At 52.6% G+C, this 25,835-nt stretch overlaps 1 protein-coding gene across 1 annotated transcript; it reads right to left on the reverse strand.

Annotated features, from left to right (window-relative positions):
* Window positions 1-61: 61 nt before the first annotated feature.
* PRAME (PRAME nuclear receptor transcriptional regulator) lies at window positions 62-4,200 on the reverse strand (the record flags this gene model as incomplete). The annotated part of the gene is made up of 3 exons (XM_080649861.1): window positions 62-638; window positions 2,020-2,625; window positions 3,908-4,200. The coding sequence occupies 3 exons, from the start codon at window positions 4,198-4,200 to the stop codon at window positions 62-64; spliced, it is 1,476 nt and encodes a 491-aa protein (XP_080505987.1).
* Window positions 4,201-25,835: the final 21,635 nt, after the last annotated feature.

Consider the following 25,835-nt stretch of genomic DNA (forward strand, 5'->3'; position numbering starts at 1 on the left):
ACTTATGTCTGGGTTTCGGTGTCCAAGTGCCCCGAACAAAGCCTGTGCGATGTGCACCCAGCTAGACAGACACGTAACAGGGACACAGGATGGGATTTGGGTCGTAGAAGGTTCTATCGCCACAGCGAGGACAGGGGCTAGCGCAGAGCCAGACCATGTCGGGCCGCCCCAGCTTCTGCAGCATCTGCTTCAGCACGGCGTGCACCTGGGCAAGTTTGCCCAGGTGGAGGGTGCCACTCGTTTCCTCGTAACTCTCCAGGGGCGCAGCATACAGCACGCGGGCCAGCTTGCTCAGCCCGATGGTGTGGCGCAGCAGGTCCTCCAGGACCGTCATGGAGATGGGGTTTTCACAGAAGCTTAAGGTCTTGAGCTGGGAGCAGTGGCTCAGGGCCGGCAGGATGTCCATGAACTGGGGGTCCATGATCCCACACTCATCCAACTCCAGGTCCTGGAGGGTGGAGGAGGCTTTCTCTATCAGAACTTGGAGTGGCCCCGACCGGATATTGGTCAGGTTGAGCCCGCTGAAACTCAGGCCTTTCAGCTGACTGACGTTCAGGTGCTGGGACAGATGTCTCAAGTCTCTTTCTAAAAACAGGCAGTTAGTGATGGACAGGGTCTGCAAGGGGCTCTTCAGGCACCTGGGGAGACACAGAGCAGTTAGTTCTGGGGGATGGAGCTGGTGGGCAGAGGGAGGTGAGGATGACCCAGGCCTTAAGGGAAAAGAGGCCCATCTCCCCAAAACCTAAAGTTTTCCAGATAACGATCAACCCCAGGATGCTGTGTGGTGTAGTCATTCAAGCCAGTGCAAATTGGAGTGGCTTCCTTTCTCCATCACTTATCTGCCGTGTGTCTGGATCAAGTGAATGAAACCTCACACACTCCCTCTGCTCCTCTGTCAAGTAGAGTGCATCATAACCCTCTGACCGACCCCCCCGCCCCGCACCCCGAGTTTGTGAGGATGAATGAAAGCAAAGATGGGAGGTGCTCAGAAAGGAACCTGAATGTCTCAAGCAGGAGGGAGTCAGTAAATTTTAGTATTGCGAGACATGATCCTAAATGCCTTCAACTCTGGCTTCCTTCCAGCCACAGCTTGGACCCCCCTCACCCTTATCTCTGAGCCCAATGAGGCTACGGCAGACGTGCCGAAAGGACTAACCTGGGCAAGGGCTGCCAACACTGGTGGGGGCTGCCAGCCTGCAGGAACTTAGTTCACTGCATCATCCACAAACCACCTATCCCTTTTTATAGCCCCTTACTCCAGAACAGGGGTCCTCAAACTTTTTAAACGGGGGGCCAGTTCACTGTCCCTCAGACCGTGGGAGGGCCGGACTATAGTTTAAAAAAAAAAAACGATGAACAAATTCCTATGCGCACTGCGGGCTCGGGACGAGTCGCTGCTAAGCAGGACAGGCAGCGGCACCCGGCGGGCCGGATCCATGTCCTCAGCGGGCCGCATGTGGCCCGCGGGCCGTAGTTTGAGGACGCCTGCTCCAGAACCCTGCATTTCCCACGTATCCCCTTAGCTGGAGCCTAAGGCAACCCTTGGCAGACAGGCAATTCGAGGCAGGTTTGGAGTGAAAGGCTCCTATGGACAAAGTGCTGAGTGCAGAGCTTCGCACTGAAACCTCACCTCTGATGGCCTCTCTCTTCGTCACCGCCACCCTCACTGGGTTCTCTTCCATCATCTTCACCTAGACATCCCTTCCTAAGGGAGGAATTCCCCAAGCTACCCTCCCCCGGCCTCAAGTCCCATTACATCGATTCCTAGCAAGGAGTCCCTGGAATAGCATCTGTCCTAGTCCATACCTCCAACCTTTGTCTGGGGGGGGGGGGGGGGTGTCTGGTGGGGGTAGGTGACCACATGCCAGGGGACAGAGCAGTGAACGTGACACTGACTGTGTGGACCGACTAGTAACACGTACTCTGGCCCGGCTGACGGCGGCACTAGGAGACCCCGTCACCGTGGACTGAGATGGAGGGGCTCGCTCTGGCCTGCAGAGACAGCTCGCCAGCCCTCACCTGAGGATCTGGTCCAGGCGGCCTTTGAGGAAGGAGACGGAGTCCAGACAGAGCTCCTGGAGGCAGGGCAGGTTGAGGAGCTGGGCGGTGACCTGGCCCACACACTGCTCCTCCTGCTCCAAGGTGGTGCGCGAAGACGTGAGGATGTGGGAGAGGAGGAAGCGGCGCAGGTTGCCCATCTGGCCCAGGAACGGAGCGAACTTCTTCAGGGTTGACAGCTTCCAGGTGCAGTTCAGTTCCAGGTCCTGGACGGAGTCGAGCTGCACCATCCTGAGGATGTTGATGTTCTGCTTGGACACCGCGAAGACCTTCAGCTTCTTGCAGCACAGGTGCAGCAGCCCTCTCCGGACGGTGACCTTCTTAATGAGGTAGCTGAGGGACGCGTCAGGGATACCTTCCTTGAGGCAAAGGTCTACGAACACCTGCACGGGGGCCACGGGTGGACTTGGCCCCGCCCTTGAACTGTCCACTTTCCCTCTCTTCCTCAGGGGCTGGGCGGCCGCGGGCTCCAGCAGCGAGCACACGTCGGCTCTGGTTCCGGACCACACGGTCCAGAACTCCTGGTGAACTTTCTTCTGCAAATTCAGCAGCTGCAGCTTCCACCTCCTGCGGGGAAAACAGGAGGAAGCGGGGTGGGGGGGGGGGTGGGGTGCGTGAAGATGACAGGGAGTGAGACCATGACCATGAGTCTAGGGCAGCCGTGGGCAAACTACGGCCCGCGGGCCGGATCCGGCCCGTTCGGCTGTTCTATCCGGCCCACGGAGCCGAAAGAGCGGAGGGTTCTGTTGCTCTCCCCTCCGCTCCTTCACCAGCAGCAGTGTTAACATGGCAACGTCGGGAAACACGGCCGCAGCTCCTTCTTCTGAGTGGGCTGATTTATATCCCCATTCAGCAGAAGGAACAACCTCTCCATCTTCCAGAGGCTCCTTGTAATGCCCGCGGACGCGTCCCCCCACATCACCCTGGGAATGTGTAGACACGTTATCGTGGTGATGTAGGGAGACACGCCCCTGGAGAGCACAGGATCAGAGCATTAGCTAAAAAGGAGACCAACAACACTGTTCCCACTGAAGTTGATGTTTTAAAGACCAAAAACCTTTCAACCCAGTCTACATGGCCATCTACATCTACGTCCCGGGCATAATTTGGAAGTTGCACTAAAGAAAATGTTTAATTTACTGTTTACACATTTTGTTCTTTTCTATTTGTTTTAGTTTTAAATTATTTTATTATATTTAAGTTTAATTTGAAAGGCTTTTGTACCTTTCCTTTGTTAGGCAATTTTATTTTGCCTTTGCCATCTTCAATATAAGGTATGTTATTGTGCTATGATTCCTCCATTTTTTGAAGTTTCAAATTATAATAATTAGTGTTTACATTCATCTTGTTAAAATGTTTGAAATGAATAAAACTATTGAAATAAAAAAAAGACCGTACCCTTTTATGTAATGATGTTTACTTTGAATTTATATTAGTTCACACAAACACTCCATCCATGCTTTTGTTCCGGCCCTCCGGTCCAGTTTAAGAACCCATTGTGGCCCTCGAGTCAAAAAGTTTGCCCACCCCTGGTCTAGGGATCTGGGCACCTGGGCCACACACCTGAATGCACTTTACTCCATACCCCAGGAATCAGCTGCTCCTTGCACTACTGGGACCCTTCCTGGTCCCCATTCCTGGGACCTTTCAGTGCCACCAGAGGGGTGGGCTCATGTTCCTTCGGTCACCCCCTGCACCCTAACCAGCCCTATCCATCCAAAGCCTCTTCCCAGAATGACCGCAGTGGCTCCAAGGCCTCCCTGAGCTCTCCCCTGGGCCCAGGACGCTCCCCGATCCCGGCTGTCTGCTCAGACCCCCAGGGTCCAACCAGGCTACCCAATCCCCTCACCTGGGGCGAGTCTCCTGGGCCAGCAGGGCGTCGAGCCCATCGAGCGCAGCCTGAAAAACCTCGTGGTCCGGCTGCCGATCCTTCATCAGGGCCCCCAGGGGCAGGCAGGGGAAGGGCCAGGCCTGCACCATCCTCTTCAGCACCTCGTTGTGCTTCCCGGCGAAGGCCGCCATGAACAGCGGCGGGAAGAGCTCCATGGGCAGCGACTCCAGAGCAGCGATGGCCGAGGCCTGGTCCTGCAGCAGGCTCTGACAGGCCAGCTCCAGGAGTCTGCGCGGGGCCGGGACGCTCATCCTGATGAAGCTGCCCTGATACTGATCCTGGGACACAGCCGGGAGCCAGGCATCCTTGTCAGGCGGAGCGTGAGCAACCCCGGTGCCTCCACCCTGCAGGGGACCAGCTGAGGGCCGGAGGCACTGCTCTGGCAATAGCGGGGCGACCTCCGTTTACCCCGACCCCATTTTCTGCGTGGGGGCCACAAGGCCACAGCTCTGCCTCTGCCGGTGGCAGCACGGCATCTCGCCAGGCACCCGAGGAGGGGTAACCACGGGCCCCCTCCCACCGCCACCCACTGGCAGCACCCCACTCTGCCGTGCAGGGAGTACTGAGAAAGAGGTGTCTGATTGCACTCAAGGACCGACAACAACCGGAATAAGGAGCAGCTCATGGCCCAGCACAGCCTCTTTCTCAGCTCCAACAAATAATCTAGACCAGTGGTCGGCAAACTGCGGCTCGCGAGCCACATGCGGCTCTTTGGCCCCTTGAGTGTGGCTCTTCCACAAAACACCACGGCCTGGGCGAGTCTATTTTGAAGAAGTGGCGTTAGAAGAAGTTTAAGTTTAAAAAATTCGGCTCTCAAAAGCAATTTCAATTGTTGTCCTGTTTTTATTTGGCTCTGTTGACGAATGAGTTTGCCGACCACTGCACTAACCTAATCCTATGTCCGTTCATGAGAGAAAAAGAAAACGAAACCAACCTGGGAGGAGGCTTGATGGGGGCGTTTGCGCCACATCAAAATTCCCAATGTCCGAGTGAAGACAGCTTTAGGCAGACAGCGGTATCATCCCCAAAGAAAGAGAAATAAAAAGCAAAGTTATTGAATATCAAATCGTGTCTTACACTTTGTCACCTAAATGGCAATCAGGTGCCCATTCAGAGGAGCCGAGCTACAACCGAGGGACCGTTGGTCTTCCAGGTTTTGAGGGTCAAGGCTTCCCCAAAGGAGGTCAGGCCAGAATCACAGCCAGGAGCTGGCCAGCGCAAGCGAGGGGCCGCACGTCCGTAAGGGACAAGGGAATTACCCAGGACAGGGGAAAATAGGTTTTGTTTGGGAAGCTCAAAGCTTTTGGTCCGGAGAAACCTGAGAATTAAAGGGGTAGTGGTTCAGAAGGAAACTAGGGGTCCTTTAGAACGCTGTTTCCCTCTGCAGGCCAGGGCTGACTTGGGAGCCCCCTTTCTGCATCAAACTACTCTGGAGTCATGGCCTTGACCTCTCCTCTCAGGGTCCTGGGCCCCGCCTGCCCTGACATAGCCATTCTCAGCGCAGCTGAGTCAGAGTTAACACCGGCGTGTGCGTGTCGGGGGGAGGGAGGGTTAATAACTAAGGGTCCCAGTACCAACAGCATGTGGCTCGCGAGCCGCAGTTTGCCGACCACTGGTCTAGACCACTGGTGCAGCCCGATGCTCCAATGCCTGAGGTCGTCCTCTCTCCAGCCCCATCTCCAGCTCCGAGGCCCCCCAACCTGCTTGGCTGCAGCCGGAGGACAGGCTGTGCACTATTGCTGCTCTCTCTCCAGAGGCCCCCCTTCCCCCAGTGGTCCAAGCTCACGGGAAGGGAGACCAAAGCCCACTTGACGCCAAACGTGAGCCAGTCTGGGGCGTGATGGCAGCCCTGCCCCTTCACTCCGAGCAGTTTCCAGGTCACCGTGGCTTTGGCAACGGGGTCCCTAACGCACTACCGCGTCTGCTCTTCTGCTGCTTCTCACAGAAAGGCAGCAAGACGGATGCTTCCTGGGGGAATGACCTGGGAATCCAACAGCTGCTCCCGTTCCTCCTCCCCACGGGGGACCTCGGGATGCAGGTCCACCTACTTCCTCGATGGTGAGAACGGAGGGGGCCCCCAAGACGGCTCAGGAGCGGGCTTACCTGAAGATGTCTCCCTGCCACTCGGGCCCAGCTCAGGCTGCCCCAGGTCCTCCAATGGTCTCCGCTGCTTTCTCTGGTCTCCTGTGGTCTCGGTCACCGTGTCCGCCCACGTCTGAGAGAGAACCAAAAGGCTCCAAGACAAGGAGACAGCAGCAGGTTAACACAGTATTTAGGGAACTGACAACGGGAGGCGCCCCTGGACGGCTGGGCATCGTCCTGTGCACCGCAAGGCACATGGTGGGGCGTGGACAGCACTCACCCAATGTCTCTGTCTCTCTCTCTCTCTCTCTCTCTCTCTCTCTCTCTCTCGATTAAAAGGTGTATATGTTAACCATATATTAAATGGTTAAATAGGAAGCACAGAAACCCTGCAGGCAGGATCCTCCCTTTCGGTGGGCATCACCTCTCACCTCCAACCCCACCACCGACGGCTCACGGGCGGGACCCGAGGCCAACCTTGAGTGACAGGCCTTGTGCCAGGTGAGAAGCGGCCCCCCGCTGCCCCGCAGCCACATCCCCGCCCTCCCCTGCCCCCCAGGCCCTGGCGCCTCCAGCAGGGCGCATCCCTGGCCTGCGGAGCTGGAGCCACGCGTAGGGGGGACGGGAGTGGGGGAGGGGAGAGGGGGAGGGGGGAAGTGGGGGGAGGGACTGCGGCGCCTGAAGCTCAGACCAGCGGCCTCGCGTGCAGGAGGCGCTTTTCCCTCAGGCCTCACTCCCCCCGCCCCTCCCCCTCCCCCTCCACTCCCCCCCTCCCCCCGCCCCTCCCCCCTCCCCCCCCTCCGCAGTGGGTGCTCCTTTCACACGGGACATGGGGGGGGGGGTCACGCGTGACCAGCGCCAGGTCGCCCAGCGAGACGCGCCAGCGAAGGAGCAGAGCGTGGACTTACGTTCCCAGGGCGGCGCCTCGCCACGTGGCCTCGCGGTCCGGGCCTGCGGTGCAGGGAGAGGAACAATGGCTGCCGGGCGCTCCCTGCACATCCACCGGAAGCGGCAGGACACGGCCAATCCTGCCTTCTGGTTCCTTCCTTCTCGGGCGGAGTCTCGCGAGATCCTGATTTCATGAGCGGGGTCACCGAGGGAGCCCAGAAGGGGTGTAACGGACAGAAAGAAGATGGGGGAGGGGTGGTGCCTGTGGCGGGTGGGGGGGGAGGTGGGGGGCTGCTTGGGGGTCCGGGTGGGGGGGGCTGGGATGTGGAGAGAGAAAACGGAGGCCCCGCACACCCCACCCCCAACTGACCTCCCACTCTCCCCCCCCCCGTCTGTGCTTCGGGGACCCCTTTCCCTCTGCGGTTGTGGGGTGCCAGTGTCGCCTCCCGGGGTCCCTGACTGAGGGTTCTCGCCCCCTTCCACCCCCTTGTCTAGACAAGAGCTCCCTGTCCTGGGCTGCTCCCATGTCCCCTACACCCTGGACGCGGCCGTCCCGTCTCCCCCGTGGAGGGGCGCCCAGCCACACGCAACGAGACGGTCCTCTCCCCAGGGGGCTCCTCAGGCCTCCCCTGGGGTTGGGTGGCCAGCTCCTTCCGACGCCCCAGATCCCGGCGTCGGCCCCACTCACCTCCCCCAGGCCTCCAAGTGGTGCAGCGCCCGCTCCCCGCGGTGAAGCGCTTCCTTCTCACCGGCACCCCCTTTGGACAAAGTGCACCTGGGCCTGGAAAGAAAATGGGGCAGGAGCTCCCGCGGAGGGAGCCAACCACGCTGAGGAGGGGGAGCCCAGCCCTGGGTGCGCCGCCTCCCTCTCGGAGCGGCCTCCTACCCGGGGGCTCTCCGGGCCGCCACCAGGGGGCGCTGGGGGCCTGGCGTCCTCAAGCGGCCCGGTTTGGGCGCCCCCTTTTGGAAAGTCCCTTTAGGAGAGAAGAGGCGGGGTTCTGGAGGGATCCTTTCCCGGGGAGGAGCGGGGAGGCTAAGAGCAGAGCGGAGGCCCCAGCCTGTCACTGCCGCTGGCCTCGGGGTCTCCGTGGGGACTTGAAATCACGTGCTCACTCAGCCCCTCCGACTGCGGCTCATTTCTGAAAGGGATCGGGGCAGTGGACGCTGTGTCCCTGGCCTGCGAGTGACCCTGGATCTCCTTACAGCAGGCTCTGGGAAGTCGTGGTGGCTGAGAGCAACAGGCAGGGTGGTAAGGCTGGCCATGTGTGTGCATGTGTGTGCACCTGTGTGCGTGTACGCCTATGTGCGTGTGTGTGCCTGTGTGTGTGCACCTGTGTGCGTGTGCGCCTATGTGCATGTGTGTGCATGTGTGCGCCTGTGTGTGTGTGTCTACCCTGCCGTCCCTCCAGGCGCTCCCCATGCCCATGAGCTGGCAGAGTTTGAGGTTTCCAGATACCTGGATGAATGAATGAGTACAAATGAGGCCATCGCATTGATCCCCAGTGGATCTGGACTGTCACCTAGAGCAGAGCTGATGACAAACCTCCCTTTTTTCTCCTTGGAACTGGGGTCCCGCCTACCCCTCCCTCCCTCTCCTCTAGACTCCTTCAGCAAATATTTGTCCTTGGGTGGCTGCTAATGCCGTGCCCGGAGATACACACGGTATCTCCTCACAAGGCTGAGGGTGAAAATAGGGAGACACCAGCCACCCAAAGACAAGAAGACCGTTGTCTTCCCGGGCGAGTTGTAACGAAGTCTCTGAAGAAAACAAAGGGGCTGGTGTGGACAGTTACCAAGGCGGCAGCCTCCTGTCTGAGGCCCGAGCAAGGAGGAGCCATTGGGGGCGGAGAGGGCCCTGTTGTGGGCGCGAGGCCAGACCGCGCACGTTCTGAGACAGTCAGGTGCGTGGCCAGTTAGAGAACATGAAGGAGACTGGGGCAGAGGGGCGGGTGATAAGCGACGGCGAGGACAGTGGATGCATCTGTGGGACTCGGAATTAAAAGGGAATCCATGAACCTCGGAGTAAGGCAGGGGAGGGTGGGTGGGAGGAGGTCAACCGGTGACCTTGTCTGCATATACGCATCACCCGTGGACAATGGGGTGGAGAGGGCCTGGGGGGAGGGAGGATGGGAGCGGGCTGGGAGAGGTTAATGGGAAAAAGAAACACCTGTGTAATACTTTCAACAATAAAGATTTATTTAAAAAAAAACGGTAAAAAAATAAAAGGGATTCTATCTGAAGATCGCCCACCCTTATTTTCGTGATCCCGTTGCTTGTCATACTCGCTGAGATTGATACACGAAAAAGATGAGGTCTGTGATACTTGAAAGCAAAATGCAGGTCTCCCGACTGATTATATAATGCAACCCTATCTGTGTAACAGTAAATGAGAATATAACATCCACTTATTTCATTGCCTCACAATGTTTACCAGATTCCTGGGCTACCCTGGGCCTGGGTATGGAAGAGGGACTGAGCTACAGGCCCGCCCTCCTGGGAGAGAGGTAACTCATGTTTGTGAGCATCTTAGAGAGGCAGGTCAGTGTCCAGAAGGCGGTCACTAAAATGAGAAGGCTGGCTTTCGTAAAACCCTTTTCTGTATTTTTAAAACGTTTTCTGTCATCATTGTTTTCCCTTGACTAGCAATGAAAACAGAGCTATTTTCATTCTGGAAATATTGAAAAGTACAGTCAACCTGCACTGCTTTGTAACCGTCACCATGGAGACTCAAAACCCTTCAGTGAGGGAAGGGCGGAGGGGGGTGCTTTGGTGGGGGCTGTTTTGTGTGTGCGCAGCTGATAGAGGCTGAGGCTCAGCTAATTTGTGAGGGGCTGAGAAATGAACTGAAAGAGGAAAATACTTTTTAATATACATATTTTTAATTGATTTCAGAGAGAAAGGGAGAGAACAGAGAGACATCAACGATGAGAGAGAATCATTGATCGGCTGCCTCCTGCACGCCCCCCACTGAGGATCGAGACCACCACCCAGGCATGTGCCCTTGACCGGAATTGGACCCAGGACCCTTCAGCCTGCAGGCCGACGCTCTATCCACTGAGCCACACCAGCGAGGGCGGACTATGCTTTTTTCTATGATCACCTAAAGTAAGCCTGAAGAGAACCTGCATTCTCGACCTACCCCGCGTGACTTGGGGTAACCGTCACAGAGCGCTTACCAGCAAATAGAAGCTCGGTCTTCCTTTTCTAGCCACACCCACGCGAGGGTGCTGGGAACTTCGCTGCGGTCTTCGTGATGCTCAGGTGAACACGCTGAGGCCGGAGAGGACAAGCCGCGCGTCCAAAGCAGAGGGGACAACTCAAGAAGGAATTCCAGCCCTAACCGGTGTGGCTCAGTGGATAGAGCGTCGGCCTGCAGACTGAAGGGTCCCAGGTTCGAGTCCGGTCAAGGGCATGTACCTGGGTTGCGGGCACATCCCCAGTGGGGGGTGTGCAGGAGGCCGCTGATGGATGTTTCTCTCTCATCGATGATTCTAATTCTCTATCCCTCTCCCTTCCTCTCTGTAAAATATCAATAAGATATATATTTTAAAAAAAGAATGAATTCGGGGCTGTGCAGTCCTGGCAGGGGATCCTTGCCCCCAGAGTGGGGTTCCTCTGAGTTGTGCATCCATGACACCCAATACACAATAGGCTCCTGATTTAAAAACACCCCCCTGAAATGGCCTCTGGACCCCCGGTCTGCTACAGGATCAAGCAGATGTGAAGGGTCTTGGAGAGAATTCAGGGTGGCTGCTATGAGTTCCCTGGGCTGTGCGTCATGATTTGGGTGAACCACAACATATATATGTACTGAATTAACAGAGGTAGGGAGAGGGAGAGAGAAACATCAATGATGAGAGGGCCTCATTGATCAGCTGCCTACTGCACACACCCCACTGGGGACCAGGCCCACAACCCAAGCATGTGCCCCACGGGGAATTGAACAATGACCTACTGGTTCATAGGTCCATGCTCAACCACTGATCCACGCTGTCCCGGCCATATAAGGCATTTTTGAACAAAGGAGAAAGGGGGGAAATGGGATATTAGATTTCAGCTGTGAGAAAAGGCGGTTTGCACATAGTTGAGGAAGAACAGAACATGTCAGGAAAATTCAGAAACAATGAGACCCAGGTTATCTAGCTAAGAGATAAGCTCTAGAATAACTTTGTCCATTCGAGAGGAAGCGGATGGACAGAGGGAGATGGGCTGAGAGGGAGACAGAAGGGTCGGGGGCCTGGTACTGAGCTGAATGGACAAGGACAGAGATGGGAAGGAAGTCAACAGGGATTCCCAGGTCCCATTCAGCTGCCTGCCCCAGTGCTTGGTATGCACCCTCTTGGGCCACCAGGGGGCAGCAAGAGCCTGGGTTGTGGGCAAGGTCCTTGCTGTGGTTCATGCTGTCCCTCCATGGAGTTTAAAGACCTGCTTCCCTCTGAGGCTCTTGTGTCCCAAAACAGCTGTGCCCAACAGATCACCTCTTACGTAATAGGGCTAATAGGTCTAGGGCTCAGCCTCAGTCTCAAGCCACTGCAGAGACAGAGGATGGAGCCATGCGGAGAAGCCATGCTGACTAAGGGGAACCAGAGGGAGTTGAGGGCCATACTCAGTCCCAGCTCTGCCATTGGTGCTGGGAAATGGGGCCACTGGATCTTTGTCAGCCAACCTGTCCTCACCTCTGCGCACACAGTGCAGAGGGGAAGCCCTGGGATTTCTCACCAGGAACCACCATGACTTCCACAACAGAAAAGGTAGGGATCCCCCTGGCTGGCTCCATTTCTGCATGCTGTCCTGGCTCAGTCTGATCTTACTTAGAATATATTAATGGGTTTGGTTCTTTCTTTAAGAATTTATTGATTTATTTGAGAGAGAGAGGCAGAGAAGGAGATAGAGAGAGAGAGAGAGGTATTTGTTGTTTTATATATCAATGCGTTCATTGGTTGATTGTGACTGGGGATCAAACCTGACACCATGGCACATTGGGACAATGCTCTAATCAATGGAGCTACCTGGCCAGGGCAAGAGTTTTATTCCTGATAAACCTCTTCTGTCTAGTGATGGAGGCAATCTAGGCTCCAGGTCAAGTCAGAGTAGAGTGAGGAGAGGCAGGTGCAGGAAATGGATTTGCATGGAGGCCCCTCCCTCCGTGAGGCAGAAGGAGGGGATAAGAGAGGTCTTGGGGAGCCAGGCTCAGGCTTGGGGTCTCAGAAGGCAGCGCTCTCAGGGCACCTCCACCATGGCCTGGGCTCTGCTCCTCCTCAGCCTCCTCTCTCAGGGCTCAGGTGAGGTCTCCAGGGAAGGGACCCGGGGACACCTGGGCTCCTTCTCTGCCTCCTCCTCTGGCTCCCCCGGGCCTAGCACTGAGCTCACCACAGTGTGTTGTTGCTCTTTTCAGGGTCCTGGGCCCAGACGGCCCTCGCTCAGCCTCCCTCAGTGTCCGGGAACCCGGGACAGTCGGTCACCATCTCCTGTGCTGGAAGCAGCAATGACATTGGGCGTTATGATGCTGTCTCCTGGTACCAACAGCACCCGGGCACGGCCCCTAAGCTTTTGATTTATGGTGTCAGCAATCGGCCCTCGGGGATCCCTGAGCGCTTCTCTGGCTCCAAGTCTGGCAACACGGCCACCCTGACCATCTCTGGGCTGCAGGCTGAGGACGAGGCTGACTATTTCTGCTGCTCATATACAAGCAGTAGCACTCTCCACGGTGGTGCAGGTTCATGGGGAAGTGAGACCAAAACCTCCCTTGAACTCCCTCAGTCCCTTCACTCCCCCACTCAGGCTTTCATTTGTTTATCCTTTGCCCTTATCTTATTTTTAAGTAATTGCAAACGTAAACACAAATTTAAAGATGACATAAAGAAATCCTCTATAACCTTTTCCCTGATTCACCACTTTTTAACATTTTACCATATTTGCTTTTCATTGTACTTTCTTATTTTCATCTCTCTCAGCATATATGTTTATGTATGCATGCATGTGAGTAGAGGTATATACACACACATGCATATACATACCTAACACAGACACAATGACATTCATTTTCTGAATCATGTGAGAGTAAGGTGTATCCACCAGCACCTACTTTTAATATCTTTTTCCCCAGAATTCACATTCAATAACGTACATCATTTCAAGGTGTATCATTCAGTGGCTTTTATCATATTCTCGAGTATGTGCATCCATCACACTCTATACTTCCAGAACGCTGTCCTTCCCCGGAAGCAGTCCCTCATTCATTAGCAGTGACTCCCAGTTTCCTCGTCTTTTACGGACTCCCTCACAACTGCGGGCACTGCCCACGGAAGGCATCACGAACTACATGGGCTTTTGTGTTTGATTTTTCTCATTTATCAAAGGTTTTCAAAGGTCATTCGTGTTGAAGCACATACCAGGACTTCATCCCTTAGCATGGCCAAATAATATTGCATCCTACTTTATTTATCCATTCATCAATTGATGGGCTCCTGTTAATTGATCTATCTCTTCTATCACAACCCAAGGGCAGAGTGATGCTTTTGGGACCGAGGGCTGAACACCTTCGGTTCACATCACTTCACATGAGGAAGGAAAATATAATTCTCACTCCCAGGGAAACCCGTAGGCAGCATCCAAGGCTTCCTTTTTCTCTCTCTTGGAGCCTCTCATTCTTCGAGTCCAAGGGGGAGGCCCCGGGAGGGTTTCCTGTTGAGGAGCATCTTCCCTCCTCTCGGCCTGTTTGGGGAACATTTCCTGGATGAGCTGGAGAGGGCAGGGAGGGGCCTGGGCCTCAGCTTCATCACTGGGAAGGGGGCTTCATCCGTGCACTGGCGCTTTCTCTCTCTTTTCCGGCGTCTATCAAATGTTCTGGGTGACTTTCCTCCACCTCCAAAGGCTGAAAGGACCGGTTTTCACCTTCTCCTTGTGGTTTGTCATAAACTGTCCTCCGAGGCTGCCTTTCTTCTGCGTTCTTGTCTGTGGATCTAAGGGAAGGAAAAGAATTCACGTGCATTTCTGTTTATTTTTCTAAACTCCTTCTGTTATGAAATGCATCATCCCCAAGGAAGCATGTGAGAGATAAACTTTCACAATGTAAGAAGGAGCAATACATAGAAACCTCATCTACCTTTGACTGCATCTACTCCCCCAAAGCATGGCCATCCTTCCCACTCCCCACAGAGCCACTGTGCTGACTTTGGGGCTAATCCCCCTATTATTAGCTTTCCATCCCTTCCCTGTATCTTCCCACAACTGCATCCACAAACCACGTAGTTTTGAAACAATGAGAATAGGTTAGTCCTAGGCGGTTGGCTCAGTGGATAGTGTGTTGGCTCAGTGGATAGACCCTGGAGACTGAAGGGTCCCGATTTGATTCCAGACAAGGGCACATGCCCAGGTTGCAGGTTTGATCCCCAGTAGGAAGCATGCAGGAGGCAGCGATCCATGATCACCTGTCATCATTGATGTATCTACCTCTCCACCCCTCTCCCTTCCTCTCTGAAATCAATAAAAGAAGTATATACATATGTATATGTGTATATGTGTGTATATATATATATATATATATATATATATATATATATATATATAATTTTCTTTTAAAGATGGAGATGTGGCCACCAAGCAGAGATGGAGTCGTGTAGCTACAGCCATGGAATGCTGGCAGCCTAGCAGCTCCAAGAGCCAGGAAACAGATTCTCCCTGGAATCTCCAGAAGGAACCAGCCCACGTGACACCCTGATTTCTGCTATTCCAAGCCCCTGGGGCGTCTCCATTTGACAGAGTTTTTCCTTCTTTGCGCAATAGATTCTCTTCCAACTATTCAAGAAGTAGGTCTGTCTTCACCTAGTCCCATGTTTCTCATCCAACCTTCCTGGTTGGGTTTTATTGAATGTTTCCTCAGCCTTGAGCCAAGAGCTGCTTCACAAGCCATAACCTTGTGCCAAGTCCATGGAGGGACATGCTAAATAGTCCTGAGAGGAGCATTGGGGCCACCTGGTGTGGCTGGCGACACATTCCATTCTAGAGGAAGCGGATGGACAGAGGGAGATGGGCTGAGAGGGAAATATAAGGGTCCGGGGCCTCATACTGAGCTGAAAGGACAAGGACAGAGATGGGAAGGAAGTCAACAGGGATTCCCAGGTCCCACTCAGCTGCCTGCCCCAGTGCCTGGTGTGCACCCTCTTGAGCCACCAGGGGGCAGCAACAGCCTGGGTTGTGGGCAAGGTCCTTGCTGTGGTTCATGCTGTCCCTGCATGAAGTTTGAAGAGCTGCTTCCCTGGGAGGCTCTTGTGTCCCAAAACAGCTGTGCCCAACAGATCACCTCTTACGTAATAGGGCTAATAGGTCTAGGGCTCAGCCTCAGTCTCAAGCCACTGCAGAGACAGAGGAGGGAGCCATGCGGAGGAGCCATGCTGACTAAGGTGAACCAGAGGGAGTTGAGGGCCATACTCAGGCCCAGCTCTGCCATTGGTGCTGGGAAATGGAGCCACTGGATCTTTATCAGCCAACCTGTCCTCGCCTTTGCGCACACAGAGCAGAGGGGAAGCCCTGGGATTTCTCACCGGAACCACCATGACTTCCACAACAGAAAAGGTAGGGATCCCCCTGGCTGGCTCCATTTCTGCATGCTGTCCTAGCTCGGTCTGATCGTACTTAGAATATATTAAAGAGTTTGGTTCTTCCTTTAAAAATTTATTGATTGATGAGAGAGAAAGAGAGAGAGAGAGGAATAGAGAGAGAGAGAGAGGTATTTGTTGTTCTATATATCAATGCATTCATTGGTTGATTGTGACTGGGGATCGAACCTGAAACCATGGCACATTGGGACGATGCTATAATCAATGGAGCTACCCGGCCAGGGCAAGAGTTCAATTCTTGATAAAGCTCTTCTTTGCAGGGATGCAGGCAATCTAGGCTCCAGGTCAAGTCAGAGTGGAGTGAGGAGAGGCAGGTGCAGGAAATGGATTTGCATGGAGGCCTCTCCCTCTGTGAGGCAGGGGGAGGGGATAAGAGAGGTCTGGGGAAGCCAGGCTCAGGCTTGGGGTCTCAGAAGGCAGCGCTCTCAGGGCACCTGCACCATGGCCTGGGCTCTGCTCCTCCTCAGCCTCCTCTCTCAGTGCTCAGGTGAGGTCTCCAGGGAAGAGACCCGGGGACACCTGGGCTCCTTCTCTGCCTCCTCCTCAGGCTCCCCTGGGCCCAGCACTGAGCTCACCACAGTGTGTTCTTGCTCTTTTCAGTGTCCTGGGCCCAGGCGGCCCTCACTCAGCCTCCCTCAGTGTCCAGGAACCCGGGACAGTCGGTCACCATCTCCTGTGCTGGAAGCAGCAATGACATTGGGCGTTATGATTATGTCTCCTGGTACCAACAGCGCCCGGGCACGGCCCCTAAGCTCCTGATTTATTATGTCAGCAATCGGCCCTCCGGGATTCCTGAGCGCTTCTCTGGCTCCAAGTCTGGCAACACGGCCACCCTGACCATCTCTGGGCTGCAGGCTGAGGACGAGGCTGACTATTTCTGCTGCTCATATACAAGCAGTAGCACTCTCCACGGTGGTGCAGGTTCATGGGGAAGTGAGACCAAAACCTCCCTTGAACTCCCTCAAGTCCCTTCACTCCCCCACTCAGGCTTTCATTTGTTTATCCTTTGCTATTATCTTATGTTTAAGTAATTGCAAACGTAAACACAAATTTAAAGATGACATAAAGAAATCCTCTATAACCTTTTCCCTGATTCACCACTCTTTAACATTTTACCATATTTGCTTTTCATTGTATTTTCTTATTTTCATCTCTCTCAGCATATATGTTTATGTATGCATGCATATGAGTAGAGGTATATACACACACATGCATATACATACCTAACACAGACACAATGACATTCATTTTCTGAATCATGTGAGAGTAAGGTGTATCCACCAGCACCTACTTTTAATATCTTTTTCCCCAGAATTCACATTCAATAACGTACATCATTTCAAGGTGTATCATTCAGTGGCTTTTATCATATTCTCGAGTATGTGCATCCATCACACTCTATACTTCCAGAACGCTGTCCTTCCCCGGAAGCAGTCCCTCATTCATTAGCAGTGACTCCCAGTTTCCTCTTCTTTCACTGACTCCCTCACAACTGCGGGCACTGCCCACGGAAGGCATCACGAACTACATGGGCTTTTGTGTTTGATTTTTCTCATTTATCAAAGGTTTTCAAAGGTCATTCGTGTTGAAGCACATACCAGGACTTCATCCCTTAGCATGGCCGAATAATATTGCATCCTACTTTATTTATCCATTCATCAATTGATGGGCTCCTGTTAATTGATCTATCTCTTCTATCACAACCCAAGGGCAGAGTGATGCTTTTGGGACCGAGGGCTGAACACCTTAGGTTCACATCACTTCACACGAGGAAGTAAAATATAATTCTCACTCCCAGGGAAACCCGTAGGCAGCATCCAAGGCTTCCTTTTTCTCTCTCTCTCGGAGCCTCTCATTCTTCGAGTCCAAGGGGGAGGCCCCGGGAGGGTTTCCTGTTGAGGAGCATCTTCCCTCCTCTCGGCCTGTTTGGGGAACATTTCCTGGATGAGCTGGAGAGGGCAGGGAGGGGCCTGGGCCTCAGCTTCATCACTGGGAAGGGGGCTTCATCTGTGCACTGGTGCTTTCTCTCTCTTTTCCAGCGTCTATCAAATGTTCTGGGTGACTTTCCTCCACCTCCAAAGGCTGAAAGGACCGGTTTTCACCTTCTCCTTGTGGTTTGTCATAAACTGTCCTCCGAGGCTGCCTTTCTTCTGCGTTCTTGTCTGTGGATCTAAGGGAAGGAAAAGAATTCACGTGCATTTCTGTTTATTTTTCTAAACTCCTTCTGTTATGAAATGCATCATCCCTAAGGAAGCGTGTGAGAGATAAACTTTCACAATGTAAGAAGGAGCAATACATAGAAACCTCATCTACCTTTGACTGCATCTACTCCCCCAAAGCATGTCCATCCTTCCTACACCCCACAGAGCCACTGTGCTGACTTTGGGGCTAATCCCCCTATTATTAGCTTTCCATCCCTTCCCTGTATCTTCCTACAACTGCATCCACAAACCACGTAGTTTTGAAACAATGAGAATAGGTTAGTCCTAGGCGGTTGGCTCAGTGGATAGTGTGTTGGCTCAGTGGATAGACCCTGGAGACTGAAGGGTCCCGGATTTGATTCCAGACAAGGGCACATGCCCAGGTTGCAGGTTTGATCCCCAGTAGGAAGCACGCAGGAGGCAGCGATCCATGATCGCCTGTCATCATTGATGTTTCTACCTCTCTACCCCTCTCCCTTCCTCTCTGAAATCAATAAAAGAAGTATATACATATGTATATGTGTATATATATATATATATATATATATATATATATATATATATATAATTTTCTTTTAAAGAAGGAGATGTGGCCACCAAGCAGAGATGGAGTCGTGTAGCTACAGCCATGGAATGCCGGCAGCCTAGCAGCTGGAAGAGCCAGGAAACAGATTCTCCCTGGAATTTCCAGAAGAAACCAGCCCATGTGACACCCTGATTTCTGCTATTCCAAGCCCCTGGGCGTCTCAATTTGACAGAGTTTTTCCTTCTTTGCGCAATAGATTCTCTTCCAACTATTCAAGAAGTAGGTCTGTCTTCACCTAGTCCCATGTTTCTCATCCAACCTTCCTGGTTGGGTTTTATTGAATGTTTCCTCAGCCTTGAGCCAAGAGCTGCTTCACAAGCCATAACCTTGTGCCAAGTCCATGGAGGGACATGCTAAATAGTCCTGAGAGGAGCATTGGGGCCACCTGGTGTGGCTGGCGACACAGTCCATTCTAGAGGGAGAGGATGGACATAGGAAGATGGGCTGAGAGGGAGACAGAAGGGTCCGGGGCCTGGTACTGAGCTGAATGGACAAGGACAGAGATGGGAAGGAAGTCAACAGGGATTCCCAGGTCCCACTCAGCTGCCTGCCCCAGTGGTTGGTGTGCACCCTCTTGGGCCACCAGGGGGCAGCAAGAGCCTGGGTTGTGGGCAAGGTCCTTGCTGTGGTTCATGCTGTCCCTCCATGAAGTGTGAAGAGCTGCTTCCCTCTGAGGCCCTTGTGTCCCAAAACAGCTGTGCCCAACAGATCACCTCTTACGTAATAGGGCTAATAGGTCTAGGGCTCAGCCTCAGTCTCAAGCCACTGCAGAGACAGAGGATGGAGCCATGCGGAGGAGCCATGCTGACTAAGGGGAACCAGAGGGAGTTGAGGGCCATACTCAGTCCCAGCTCTGCCATTGGTACTGGGAAATGGAGCCACTGCATCTTTGTCAGCCAACCTGTCCTCACCTTTGCGCACACAGTGCAGAGGAGAAGCCCTGGGATTTCTCACCAGGAACCTCCATGACTTCCACAACAGAAAAGGTAGGGATCCCCCTGGCTGGCTCCATTTCTGCATGCTGTCCTAGCTCAGTCTGATCGTACTTAGAATATATTAATGGGTTTGGTTCTTTCTTTAAGAATTTATTGTTTGATTTGAGAGAGAGAGAGAGAGAGGGAGAGAGAGAGAGAGAGAGGTATTTGTTGTTCTATATATATATGCATTCATTGGTTGATTGTGACTGGGGATTGAACCTGAAACCATGGCACATTGGACGATGCTCTAATCAATGGAGATACCCGGCCAGGGCAAGAGTGCAATTCTTGATAAAGCTCTTCTTTGCAGGGATGCAGGCAATCTAGCCTCCAGGTCAAGTCAGAGTGGAGTGAAGAGAGGCAGGTGCAGGAAATGGATTTGCATGGAGGCCCCTCCCTCCGTGAGGCAGGGGGAGGGGATAAGAGAGGTCTGGGGGAGCCAGGCTCAGGCTTGGGGTCTCAGAAGGCAGCGCTCTCAGGGCACCTCCACCATGGCCTGGGCTCTGCTCCTCCTCAGCCTCCTCTCTCAGGGCTCAGGTGAGGCCTCCAGGGAAGTGACCCAGGGACACCTGGGCTCCTTCTCTGTCTCCTCCTCAGGCTCCTCCGGGCCCAGCACTGAACTCACCAGAGTGTGTTTTTGCTCTTTTCAGGGTCCTGGGCCCAGAGGGCCCTAGCTCAGCCGCCATCATTGTCCGGGAACCCGGGACAGTCGGTCACCATCTCCTGTGCTGTGAGCAGCAATGACATTGGGCGTTATAATTATGTCTCCTGGTACCAACAGCGCCCGGGCACGGCCCCTAAACTCCTGATTTATCGTGTCAGCACTCGGCCCTCGGGGATCCCTGAGCGCTTCTCTGGCTCCAAGTCTGGCAACACGGCCACCCTGACCATCTCTGGGCTGCAGGCTGAAGACGAGGCTGACTATTACTGCTGCTCATATACAAGCAGTGACACTCTCCACGGTGGTGCAGGTTCATGGGGAAGTGAGACCAAAACCTCCCTTTAACTCCCTCAAGTCCCTTCACTCCCCACTCAGGCTATCATTTGTTTATCCTTTGCTATTATGTTATTTTTAAATAATTGCAAATGTAAACACAAATTTAAAGATGATATAAAGAAATCCTCTATAATCTTTTCCCTGACTCACCACTTTTTAACATTTTACCATATTTGCTTTTCATTGTATTTTCTTACTTTATGTCTCTCAGCATATATGTTTATGTATGCATGCATGTGAGTAGAGGTATATACACACACATGCATATACATACCTAACACAGACACAATGACATTCATTTTCTGAATCATGTGAGAGTAAGGTGTATCCACCAGCTCTTACTATTAATGTCTTTTTCCCCAGAATTCACATTCAATAACGTACATCATTTTAAGGTGTATCATTCAGTGGCTTTGATCATATTCTCGAGTATGTGCATCCATCACACTCTATACTTCCAGAACGCTGTCCTTCCCCGGAAGCAGTCCCTCATTCATTAGCAGTGACTCCCAATTTCCTCTTCTTTCACCGACTCCCTCACAACTGCGGGCACTGCCCACAGAAGGCATCACGAACTACATGGGCTTTTGTGTTTGATTTTTCTCATTTATCAAAGGTTTTCAAGAGTCTTTCATGTTGAAGCACATACCAGGACTTCATCCCTTAGCAGGGCCAAATAATATTGCATCCTATTTTATTTATCCATTCATCAATTGATGGGCTCCTGTTAATTGATCTATCTCTTCTATCACAACCCAAGGGCAGAGTGAAGCTTTTGGGACCTAGGGCTGAACACCTTCGGTTCACATCACTTCACACGAGGAAGGAAAATATAATTCTCAATCCCAGGGAAACCCGTAGGCAGCATCCAAGGCTTCCTTTTTCTCTCTCTCTCGGAGCCTCTCATTCTTCGAGTCCAAGGGGGAGGCCCCGGGAGGGTTTCCTGTTGAGGAGCATCTTCCCTCCTCTCTGCCTGTTTGGGGAACATTTCCTGGATGAGCTGGAGAGGGCAGGGAGTGGCCTGGGCCTCAGCTTCATCACTGGGAAGGGGGCTTCATCCGTGCACTGGCGCTTTCTCTCTCTTTTCCGGCGTCTGTCAAATGTTCTGGGTGACTTTCCTCCACCTCCAAAGGCTGAAAGGACCGGTTTTCACCTTCTCCTTGTGGTTTGTATAAACTGTCCTCCTAGGCTGCCTTTCTTCTGCGTTCTTGTCTGTGGAGCTAAGGGAAGGAAAAGAATTCACGTGCATTTCCGTTTATTTTTCTAAATTCCTTCTGTTATGAAATGCATCATCCCCAAAGAAGCGTGTGAGAGATGAACATTCACAATGTAAGAAGGAGCAATACATACAAACCTCATCTACCTCTGGCTGCATCTACTCCCCCAAAGCATGTCCATCCTTCCCACTCCCCAAAGAGCCACTGTGCTGACTTTGGCGCTAATCCCTCTATTATTAGCTTTCCATCCCTTCCCTGTACCTTCCCACAACTGCATCCTCAAACCACGTAGTTTCGAAACAATGTGAATAGGTTAGCCCTAGGCGGTTGGTTCAGTACATAGCCTGTTGGCTCAGTTGATAGACCCTGGAGACTGAAGGGTCCGGATTTGATTCCAGACAAGGGCACATGCCCAGGTTGCAAGTTTGATCCCCAGTAGGAAGAACACAGGAGGCAGCGATCCATTATCGCCTGTCATCATTGATGTTTCTACCTCTCTACCCCTCTCCTTTCCTCTCTGAAATCAATAAAAGAAGTATATACATATGTATATGTGAATATATACATATATAAATAAATTTCTTTAAAAGAAGGAGATGTGGCCACCAAGCAGAGATGGAGTCGTGTAGCTACAGCCATGGAATGCCGGCAGCCTGGCAGCTGGAAGAGCCAGGAAACAGATTCTCCCTGGAATCTCCAGGAGGAACCAGCCCACGTGACACCCTGATGTCTGCTATTCCAAGCTCCTGGGGCGTCTCCATTTGACAGAGTTTTTCCTTCTTTGGGCAATAGATTCTCTTCCAACTATTCAAGAAGTAGGTCTGTCTTCACCTAGTCCCATGTTTCTCAGCCAACCTTCCTGGTTGGGTTTCATTGAATGTTTCCTCAGCCTTGAGCCAAGAGCTGCTTCACAAGCCATAATCTTGTGCCAAGTCCATGGTGGGAAATGCTGTAGTCCTGAGAGGAGCATTGGGGCCACCTGGTGTGGCAGGCGACACATTCCATTCTAGAGGGAGCGGATGGATAGAGGGAGATGGGCTGAGAGGAAGACAGAAGGTTCTGGGGCCTGGTACTGAGCTGAATGGACAAGGACAGAGATGGGAAGGAAGTCAACAGGAATTCCCAGGTCCCACTCAGCTGCCTGCCCCAGTGCTTGGTGTGCACCCTCTTGGGCCCACCAGGGGGCAGCAAGAGCCTGGGTTGTGGGCAAGGTCCTTGCTGTGGTTCATGCTGTCCCTGCATGAAGTTTGAAGAGCTGCTTCCCTGGGAGGCTCTTGTGTCCCAAAACAGCTGTGCCCAACAGATCACCTCTTACGTAATAGGGGTAATACGTCTAGGGCTCAGCCTCAGTCTCAAGCCACTGCAGAGACAGAGGATGGAGCCATGCGGAGGAGCCATGCTGACTAAGGGGAACCAGAGGGAGTTGAGGGCCATACTCAGGCCCAGCTCTGCCATTGGTACTGGGAAATGGGGCAACTGGATCTTTGTCAGCCAACCTGTCCTCACCTCTGCGCACACAGTGCAGAGGGGAAGTCCAGGGATTTCTCACCAGGAACCTCCATGACTTCCACAACAGAAAAGGTAGGTATCCCCCTGGCTGGCTCCATTTCTGCATGCTGTCCTAGCTCAGTCTGATCGTACTTAGAATATATTAAAGAGTTTGGTTCTTTCTTTAAGATTTTATTGATTGATGAGAGAGAAAGAGAGAGAGAGAGGAATAGAGAGAGAGAGAGAGAGAGGTATTTGTTGTTCTATATATCAATGCATTCATTGGTTGATTGTGACTGGGGATCAAACCTGAAACCATGGCACATTGGGACGATGCTCTAATCAATGGAGCTACCCGGCCAGGGCAAGTGTTCAATTCTTGATAAAGCTCTTCTTTGCAGGGTTGCAGGCAATCTAGGCTCCAGGTCAAGTCAGAGTGGAGTGAGGAGAGGCAGGTGCAGGAAATGGATTTGCATGGAGGCCTCTCCCTCTGTGAGGCAGGGGGAGGGGATAAGAGAGGTCTGGGGGAGCCAGGCTCAGGCTTCGGGTCTCAGAAGGCAGCGCTCTCAGGGCACCTCCACCATGGCCTGGGCCCTGCTCCTCCTCAGCCTCCTCTCTCAGGGCTCAGGTGAGGCCTCCAGGGAAGAGACCCGGGGACACCTGGGCTCCTTCTCTGCCTCCTCCTCAGGCTCCTCCGGGCCCAGCACTGAACTCACCAGAGTGTGTTTTTGCTCTTTTCAGGTTCCTGGGCCCAGGCGGCCCTTGCTCAGCCTCCCTCAGTGTCCAGGAACCCGGGACAGTCGGTCACCATCTCCTGTGCTGGAAGCAGCAATGACATTGGGCGTTATAATGATGTCTCCTGGTACCAACAGCGCCCGGGCACGGCCCCTAAGCTCCTGATTTATTATGTCAGCAATCGGCCCTCCGGGATTCCTGAGCGCTTCTCTGGCTCCAAGTCTGGCAACACGGCCACCCTGACCATCTCTGGGCTGCAGGCTGAGGACGAGGCTGACTATTTCTGCTGCTCATATACAAGCAGTAGCACTCTCCACGGTGGTGCAGGTTCATGGGGAAGTGAGACCAAAACCTCCCTTGAACTCCCTCAAGTCCCTTCACTCCCCCACTCAGGCTTTCATTTGTTTATCCTTTGCTATTATCTTATGTTTAAGTAATTGCAAACGTAAACACAAATTTAAAGATGACATAAAGAAATCCTCTATAACCTTTTCCCTGATTCACCACTCTTTAACATTTTACCATATTTGCTTTTCATTGTATTTTCTTATTTTCATCTCTCTCAGCATATATGTTTATGTATGCATGCATATGAGTAGAGGTATATACACACACATGCATATACATACCTAACACAGACACAATGACATTCATTTTCTGAATCATGTGAGAGTAAGGTGTATCCACCAGCACCTACTTTTAATGTCTTTTTCCCCGGAATTCACATTCAATAACGTACATCATTTCAAGGTGTATCATTCAGTGGCTTTTATCATATTCTCGAGTATGTGCATCCATCACACTCTATACTTCCAGAACGCTGTCCTTCCCCGGAAGCAGTCCCTCATTCATTAGCAGTGACTCCCAGTTTCCTCGTCTTTCACTGACTCCCTCACAACTGCGGGCACTGCCCACAGAAGGCATCACGAACTACATGGGCTTTTGTGTTTGATTTTTCTCATTTATCAAAGGTTTTCAAAGGTCATTCGTGTTGAAGCACATACCAGGACTTCATCCCTTAGCATGGCCGAATAATATTGCATCCTACTTTATTTATCCATTCATCAATTGATGGGCTCCTGTTAATTGATCTATCTCTTCTATCACAACCCAAGGGCAGAGTGAAGCTTTTGGGACCGAGGGCTGAACACCTTAGGTTCACATCACTTCACACGAGGAAGTAAAATATAATTCTCACTCCCAGGGAAACCCGTAGGCAGCATCCAAGGCTTCCTTTTTCTCTCTCTCTCGGAGCCTCTCATTCTTCGAGTCCAAGGGGGAGGCCCCGGGAGGGTTTCCTGGTGAGGAGCACCTTCCCTCCTCTCGGCCTGTTTGGGGAACATTTCCTGGATGAGCTGGAGAGGGCAGGGAGGGGCCTGGGCCTCAGCTTCATCACTGGGAAGGGGGCTTCATCCGTGCACTGGCGCTTTCTCTCTCTTTTCCAGCGTCTGTCAATTGTTCTGGGTGACTTTCCTCCACCTCCAAAGGCTGAAAGGACCGGTTTTCACCTTCTCCTTGTGGTTTGTCATAAACTGTCCTCCGAGGCTGCCTTTCTTCTGCGTTCTTGTCTGTGGATCTAAGGGAAGGAAAAGAATTCACGTGCATTTCCGTTTATTTTTCTAAACTCCTTCTGTTATGAAATGCATCATCCCTAAGGAAGCGTGTGAGAGATAAACTTTCACAATGTAAGAAGGAGCAATACATAGAAACCTCATCTACCTTTGACTGCATCTACTCCCCCAAAGCATGTCCATCCTTCCCACACCCCACAGAGCCACTGTGCTGACTTTGGGGCTAATCCCCCTATTATTAGCTTTCCATCCCTTCCCTGTATCTTCCTACAACTGCATCCACAAACCACGTAGTTTTGAAACAATGAGAATAGGTTAGTCCTAGGCGGTTGGCTCAGTGGATAGTGTGTTGGCTCAGTGGATAGACCCTGGAGACTGAAGGGTCCCGGATTTGATTCCAGACAAGGGCACATGCCCAGGTTGCAGGTTTGATCCCCAGTAGGAAGCACGCAGGAGGCAGCGATCCATGATCGCCTGTCATCATTGATGTTTCTACCTCTCTACCCCTCTCCCTTCCTCTCTGAAA

The sequence above is a fragment of the Plecotus auritus genome (genome assembly GCF_963455305.1).
Source record: "Plecotus auritus genome assembly, chromosome: 13".
NCBI lineage: Eukaryota > Metazoa > Chordata > Mammalia > Chiroptera > Vespertilionidae > Plecotus > Plecotus auritus.